Source organism: Austrofundulus limnaeus, unplaced genomic scaffold (assembly GCF_001266775.1).
Source record: "Austrofundulus limnaeus strain Quisiro unplaced genomic scaffold, Austrofundulus_limnaeus-1.0 Scaffold14, whole genome shotgun sequence".
Taxonomy (NCBI): domain Eukaryota; kingdom Metazoa; phylum Chordata; class Actinopteri; order Cyprinodontiformes; family Rivulidae; genus Austrofundulus; species Austrofundulus limnaeus.
Window position 1 is genome coordinate 604,747 of NW_013952416.1, and position 8,598 is coordinate 613,344.

At 35.7% G+C, this 8,598-nt stretch overlaps 1 protein-coding gene across 1 annotated transcript in view; it reads right to left on the reverse strand.

The window, feature by feature from the left end:
* The window catches only part of LOC106513622 (corticotropin-releasing factor-binding protein), a gene marked incomplete in the record, with an annotated part of 6,904 nt that extends 6,253 nt beyond the window's left edge, over positions 1 to 651 (reverse strand). Inside the window, 1 exon segment of the mRNA XM_014002548.1 lies at positions 548 to 651. Coding sequence (XP_013858002.1) covers positions 548 to 628 — 81 coding nt within the window.
* Positions 652 to 8,598: the final 7,947 nt, after the last annotated feature.

Genomic DNA, 8,598 nt, shown 5'->3' on the forward strand with positions numbered 1-8,598 from the left:
ATATATGACTTTCTCTTGTTTCTGAAGCAGAAAGGAGACACTACAATTTTGCAAAGTGACAAAAACATTGCTCAAAATATATAAAAGTATAAATATGTCTACTTGTAATAGTAACTTTTTATTGAAATAAAGCATGCAACTCAGTCTAAACTTTAAAATTGATGTTGTGTAATGAAAGCGTCAGTCATGATTGTGTATAAGAATGAGTTTTGTCATAATTTCTTTCAGGAATGTTAGAAAATGTAACAATCATGAAACTGATCGCTGGCTTTTGTTGCTCTCAGAGAAGGCACAGAGCGTGACTGTCAACTGCAGAATAACAACGTTGTTGCAACAAAGTCTTACTGAGAGGTCGACGGAAAATAAAATCCTCTGAATCTCTTTTCTGGGCCGAAGTGAACAGAGAATACAATCCATCTGCAGCATCGTTTTCCTGAATAAATCAGAAACACAACTGTTACACCCTGCACGTTGCCTGCATGAATTCAGCAATAATCCCACTTTTTTTTGTCTTTTTGTCTTTCATTTATTAGATGTAAAAACTTACCTCGATGTATCGGGTGAGCCCGGTCCTCGCTGACAGAGAGACGAGACAGAGGAGGAGCTGTGCACGCAGAACCACTGACATACTGAGGTGCGTCTCTCCACAGATGCAGGGAGGAAAATAACAGCCCTCACTGAGAGCCGGCTGCTTTTATAGCAGCTCAAACACACACAGGCAGGCCATCAGCAGTCACTGAGCAGACGTGGAGTTATTTTTAATAATCTCTGAGTAAAAGCTGATATTTAAATCCATATTAAAGCATTTACACATGCTCGGCAGTGTGGAAGCAAACAAGGACAGATGATTTTATTAATAGAAATGTAGGCTCATTAAAACTGCTGCACAAAAAAACGTCATTTATTTCAGCCACTTGGGTGATTATTATAATACTGCACAACAAATGTACACTTTTAGGCATAATGTGAGCTACAGCACAAAGTTAACAAATTTATTTTTATCATAACCGATGAAATAACCTAAATAAAAACCTTGAGTTCAATACTGGTGGGCTTCTGGACCCAAACACAGACATAAAGGAGACACTTTCATGAAAACTCAAGATGCAAGCAGAAAATAGGTTAGGGTTAATAAAAACCAACAAGAAGGCAAAGAAAAAGAGAAAAAAAAACATTTCTACACAGGCAGGGGTGATTAGTGAGAGCGACAACAGATGCGTTAATTACTGATGGACAGGTGAGCTGGAGCTGAAAGAATGGATATGTGTGAATGTTTAAAAGCTAAAAAATTTTAAACTAGAGTAAATCTAAATGCTTATAACGAAAGAAAAATTAAGAAAACCGAACAGTTAACTCAACAGTAAACCTTCAACACCCTACAGAAAAGTTGTTCTCTGTTAGTTTCAGTGTTCAGATAAAATGTATTTATTATAAACTTAAAACAGTGATAATCATCTGTCAGTTACCTAAAGCCACAGTTACTGCCTGAGCAGGACAGACGAGATATTTAACTGAACTGTGACTTTTTGTTAACAAACCTCCATGATGGGAAAAAATACATTTAGGTTGTATGATTTACTGAAACCAAATGATCGGTTTCATAAAGGCACACCAGTTTAAAATTGTGAGTTTTTAGAAGGGGAGGTGTCCAAAAACCTCCGTAAGTCTTACATTTTATTTACAAAATGCTGGAGTGCTGACTTATTTTCCTAAACAAGACAATATTTCTTCTGTTTTAGAGATATTTGCAGAATCATCTGCATTAAACCATGGAAGATGGTTCCACCTTATTAAAAGCAAAAAATTGTCCCCTACAACTGGTTTCCTCCCAGCATGCAGCTTTCCACCTTGTTCCAAGAATCTCTAAACCAGAAAGAGAGAAAACATCTTTASTTTTCAGACTCCTCTCCTCTCAGCTCCCTCCATACCGCCTTCAAAACTAAGTTAGAAATGCACTGTATAAATTGGACAAGGATTATTCTTAAGTACTACTTTTCACATTTATTGTAACTAATAACCTGTATTACATATTGTAATGTGCTTTATTAGTTAGTTAATAGTTATACATTAGATTTTATTCTGCTGTCAATTTCTAACTAGTCTGAAGAGGCAATGAATAAGTTTGTGGAATAGTCTTGCTATTATAAAAACCTATAAAACAATATTTATGTTTAAAAAGATGATTAAGTATAAATTATTGGGATAATAGACCATTTGTGGCATCTATCCATCCATCCATTATCTATACCCGTTTCTTCCTTTCAGGGTCACGGGGGTCACTGCTGTCCATATTCAGCAGTAAAAGTGCGAGGGGCGGGGTACACCCTGGACAAGTCCATCACAGTCACAAGTCCATGTTTTTTGTAAATATGGGGATTATTGAAGCTTGATTTTGTTTGCTGAAGTTGATTTTTTTAAATAAGTGTCAAAATAAGTCTTTTTTTTACTTTGCACCTTTTCATTCATTGCATGATTTACTTTTTATTTTAATTTTACCTGATTTAGATTGTTTTGTTTTTATGAATGAAATAAACTGAATAAACTAAACTAAACGACTGCTTTTGTTGTTCTGTTGCATTTATTTCACCTTTAGTTTTGTGTTTTGTGTTTTCTGTTTTGTTAGTTTAGTTCTCTCATCCTTCTTTTTTATCTATTAGCATTGCTTAGCACTTTTTGAGTTATCTCTTTGTTTGAAAAGTGATAAACGAATAAAGTAGAGTTGAGAAGCAGTTTTATTTCTGCTGCTTTTTAAATGTTTATTTTACTGAATAAGATGAGAATATGTGCATCTGTTTTTCATGCATTTTCTTACAAACTGTGGAAATCTTTCCTCCTAGTCTGAAGGACTAAAAGGTCTAAACCAGATGTGGAAAAACAGGAAGTGAGGAAGTCCTCCTAAGTGTGAGTCTGTGATGTAATTTAGTTTGTTGCAACATGGTGAAATTCACTTAGATGAGACTAATTTTGGGTGTCTGTGCTGCTGTTTGGAAAGGTTAAACTCTGACGTAACACTAAGAGAGGATGATCACCCTGTCGCTGCTCATACACACRTCCCATAAAACAGCACTCGCATTCATGTAAAATGAAAATGAGACTTGGTGCGCATAATTATTCTGAGTTAATGATAGCTGACATTTTCTCCCACTGATGAAGGTCTGTGAGGCCACACAAACCGAAAGAAAAAAAAGCAGTAATGAATGTAATGAATAACATTTCCTCAAACAGAGTCTCAGTTTGTCGTCACCATGTTGATGACCTATTCAAGGTGTATTACTTTCATTTAAAAGCCACTGGTCACTGATTATAATTAATTCTCCCACAGAGTCTTTGATGTCTGAATCTATTAACCAGAAACTCACAGTTTAAGTTTGTTTTGTTAATGTGAATGACACGAAGGAAGCAGGGAAATGTCAGCGAAATGTTACACACTGTGTGAGTGGATATATTATAATTGTTTCAGTTCATTTCATCAGAATGAAGACCCTGATTCACCACAGGCTCATTGTAATGCTCTGAATAATAATGAATTGGAAAATGAATATATTTTTGTCTATTTGCAAAGTTTAATCTCTTTACAACTGCTGAAACTCTGAAAAGTGTGAATGAACACATTGACAACAATCAGAGTCACAGTGTAGAGATACAGGAAGAATGCAAGACTGATTGATAAATATTAAAATCACAAAAAAATAATCAATTTTTAAGTCTTTCTTTACAGCAGGGCTATTTAACTAAATTGTGTAAGGAGCCACAGTTACTCAAACCCAACAGCTTAGGGACCAGACAACATATCGTGTGTGGGGGCGTTGCCAGGAAATGGTAGGGGAAACACTAATATGAATGAGTAATATTATATTTGACTTTTTTAATGTGTTTATTTTGATGTGTTGAGTCAAAAAAATTACAAAATCAACATTTCTACTAAATTGAGTGAAAAAAATGGCTGGCCTGAAAGATGCTACTCACGGGCCGGATGTGGCCCATGGGCCAGCACTTGAACAGCCTTGCTTTGCAGTAAAACAAGTCCTAAAATCATACAGATTTTTTTAACTGTCTTCCCCTGAAAATAGGGAGAAAGCAACATGGGTTGTAGTGACAGCCAACATAAAACAATGTTTTCTTAAATGGTTTTATTTCTGTCCATTCTGGGCCAATAATTCTGTGACTGGTCCAGGAAAATGACTTGGTTCTGGTTCTACAGTGTCCAGCCCCTCAAGCCAAAAAAAAAAAAAACAAAAACTAAAAATAGACTATTTGTAATTGAATTTTCATCTCGATCTGTTCTGGAACAAATCAGACAGCATGCAGTTTTTATATTTTTATTTTTTATTGGTTTATTTATTATTTTTATTTTAGTTCCTTGATATACTTTGAGAACTGATGGTAGCTTTAAATAAGAAAAACAGAASTAAATTTAATTTAATCTTCTCATGGCTGTTTAAAAAAGATGTATATTGTTTTGACTCACATTTTCTGACAAAATTTATGAATACTGTGTGAAGATAACTCAGCTCCAGCATGAATCCTAATTGAGTTTTTTCTTATTGTCATCATGACAGAAATGAGAATGAACTGTATTCTTAGCAATACATGTCACAAAGTATGGTTTTCTGGAAAAAAATGTATTAGGCAAAAAATAAGTTCTGTTCAAACAAATTTAATTAAGATAACATTGACTGTCTCTAACTTAAAACAAAAATAAAGAAAGAGGCAGCAGCCTCTGTCCCAGCAACGTTAGTCTATAACACCACCTGGTGGTAAATGTTAGAACAGTATGTTTGTGTTTTACATGTTTTATAATGATATGAAAAATATGATGAATCAGTTAATTTTCAATGAAAATGACATCTTTTCTTTGATGCAACTGATYGGGCAGACATTTTGTAAAGACTGGTATGTTTTTTTTTCTGCTGGCTGGATGGGACTGTSGCCCCACATGTGGTCCAGGTAAAACCTCAGTGATTGTTGACTCCAGACATTAGTGTGTGAACCCTGCCTTATAGCCCAGCGTGCTGCCTCCTTCTCCACACCTGCTCCTGGGCAGAAATACAACATGTCACTAAGTATTTTTTGCTTTGCTGTTCATTGTGTGCCAACCTTCTCACATACACACTCACACACACACACACACACACACACAAACACACACTTCTTGTGTGGATCGGTCTGTCAAACACAGCGGCCCAGCCCCGCTCTCCTCAACGCCTGACTGACGCATTCATCTCCTGTGGGGGACGTAATGAGCTGACCCTCCCCGTTTGGACCAACCTGACAGAGAGAGATTATTTTAAAGTCTGCATGGATTTTCTCTCCTGCTCCTCCTCCCTGTTGCTCTCCCCCTGAAAGTGGTTAATTCAAAGTGCATTAATCAGGAGCGATGGATAACCACTCTTCTTTTAATTACCTTCCAACTGAGTTCTTCAGTGAAGCTCTGGGTGCTCCAGTTTGAGGCTGGCCCCATTGTTTAGCTTGCTTTATCCATTTCATTCTGTATTTCCTCCTCCTCCCATGTATTTTGAATGTGGGTCAATGTATTCAGGTTGGTGTTTTACACAACAGACAAAACTTTACCATATGTTTCAAAGAAATCTCAATCAATTCTCTAAACCGTCTGATGGTCTTTCAAAAGTTTTTCTTTGGACTTTGAGTGTTCCTGGACCTTTACTCATTTTCTGTTCTTTGCTTTTACCAGGACTTGACATCATGTTCTGTGCTTAAAACAACCCAGGTTAAAAAATATTATGCTAAAGAATACTAAATCTAAGTATACTTTAGAATACTTGAAGCCACACTGATCATCAGTATACTGTACTTAAAGAGTGCTATTTTGGAACAACTAATTTAATACTAAATATACTTTAGTTGTATTTAAGTTGCACAAAAGCGCAATTTTAAGTGAATTAAGTATACTTTTAAATACTAAAATGAAACAACTTCAAAAATACTTAGTACACTTGTATAGACAAAAATATACACTAAAGTGTACTAAGTATATTTGAAGTTGTTCCATTTTAGTATTTAAAAGTATACTTAATACACTTAAAATTGTGCTTTTGTGCAACTTAAATACAACTAAAGTATATTTAGTATTAAATTAGTTGTTCCAAAATAGCACTCTTTAAGTATGCTGATGATTAGTATGGCTTCAAGTATACTGAAGTATACTTAGATTTAGTATACTTAGTATAATATTTTTTCACCAGGGAAGCATCTGCAGCTGATAGAATCTGAGAGTCGTGCTTTCAAGAAACAAGAACATCCAACAAAGTGTCAGGACTGACAAAATAACCAGGGCACAGGCAGGTTTCAAAAATCAAAAAAGCACGAGGCCTTTAATGAAAACTCAAAGAGGCTGATGATACAGCAAAAACTCACTTGACTCAGAGGTAGACAAAGAACAAGAGACAGGACAGGACAGAGACAAGACTGAGCTTAAATACACAGAAAACTAATGAGGGAACAGAAAACACCTGGGGAGAAACACAAGGGTAATCAGCAGTGTGATGTGGGGCAGCTGAGCAGAGACACACAGGGGAACATAGAAACACTAGGAAAAACCAAGGCATAAAATGACTAACCATGACACAAAGCCTTGAAGAAGAGCTGACATGACAAGTTTTCCATTAATACCTCCACTTTTAGCTCCACTTCATTGGTGCTAAAACCCTATTTTGTGTTGTGTCAATACAACACTGGATGTTTCTGGAGATGAGGAGCATTTTCAAGTCTGAATGATCCATAGGTCAAAATTAAGTGGCACAATAACAACAAAAAAAAAACTTTTTTGCTAAAACTGTTCAAACTTAATTCAAAATCTGTCGAAATCTAAAGAAAACTTTTGCGGAACCTTCACAATGTCTGAAGAATTACAGAACAAGAAAATGTTTAAAAGAAATAACTTTTGCACAGGGCTGTGTGGCACAGATTCTTTCATGCAGACAAAAACATTCAAAGATCAAACATTTAATTAAACTGAGCCTGSTTGTCCAAAAGACAAAGTCCTGTTTAACTCGTCCAAACCCAAAGATGATCAGTGTGTTTATTATTTGTTTAATTTTTTTCCTGAATACTTCTTGTYCTTTAAGCTGAGTTATAGAAAAGTTCTGAGGGAAACTATTGTAAGATAGCTAATTGAATCCATCAGTTCATCTGTTGTCTTCTTTACAGAGTCAAGAAGAAGCTGGTTAACAATTATTAAGCAAAAGGCAGAGTATACCATCACAGGGACACACAGAGACCAACAACCATTCATGTTCTCACACACACCTACAGATTATGTATTTAATAGCACGCATGCTTTTGGTCCGTGGAAACCAGAGTACCTGGAGGAAAGTGCTTCTGTGTATTCTTACTTTCAGAGTTAATGATTTAAAACCACTTTCAGGTTTTATGTGGCATAGTTTTATCCTGCAGACTTGTATTTAAGTCAGTCAGTGACCGCCTCAGATGAAAAGAGAGAAAAAATAACAAACTAATAGTTTTAAACTGTTTTTCTGCTGCTTTTATCAGGCAGCTGTTGGTCAGTGTGAACTAATTATAACCAGGCTTTAATTGTCACTTGTTTTTTGTGTGACATAAACCTGAAAGTCAGTTTGCTGAACAAGGGTGTTATTGCACTTTTTAGACATATCTATAAAAAATATGTTGAGAACATCTATACTGGTTTCATGTTGAGTCAAACTCTTCAGCTCAGGAAATACTTTTTTAATTATTTCTTTTATAATTTTTTTCTCTTAAATTCTAATAAAAGGTGAGGTAAGGTAAGTTTATTCATTTAGCACATTTCATGTACAAGACAACTCAAAGTGCTTTGCATAAAACATTAAAAGCAAGGTATCAGCATAGTGAATAAAACATATAAAAATAAAACAAATAAAATACATTAAAAAAATAACAGATAAAATAACAGATAAAAGCAGCAGTGCAGAAAATCTGCAGTTGTCTGATATAAGGAAAGGCAGCTGCAAACAGAATTGTGTTCAACTTTGATTTAAAAGTGCTGAGATGTTCAGCCGACCTGCAGTCTTCAGGAAGTTTATTCCAAATCTGAGGAGCATAAAAACTGAAGGCTGCCTCTCCATGTTTGGTTCTGACCCTGGGAACAGAGAGCAGGCCTGTCCCTGACCACCTGAGGGTTCTGGGTGGTTTATAGCAKAGCAGAAGATCAGTAATGTATTTTGGCCCTATTCAGTGCTTTATAAACCAATAGCAGTAATTTGAAATCAGTTCTTTGACAGATGGGGGGCCAGTGTAAAGATTTAAGAACTGGAGTTACATGGTCYCTTTTCTTGGTCTTTGTGAGGACKCGAGAATAAAATATTTAAGACTTCTTTCAGTTTATGCTTTTAAAAACAAAGCAAAGTCACTCTGATGTTTTACATAAATTTTTAATCAAGAAAGTATAGAAAAAGTTTTTTCATACACTGAACCATGCTCAGTTCACAGGCAGTGTGTGTGTGTGGGTGGGGGGTGTTGTTTCTGGTGACATTTGGGGGCAATTTTAAGACAAAATGCTTGGGGACAACTGGTGCATTTGGGGGACAAAAGTCGAGTCCCCATTTGGTTTAAATGCCATTGGTGGGTTGGGGGTTGGGTTTA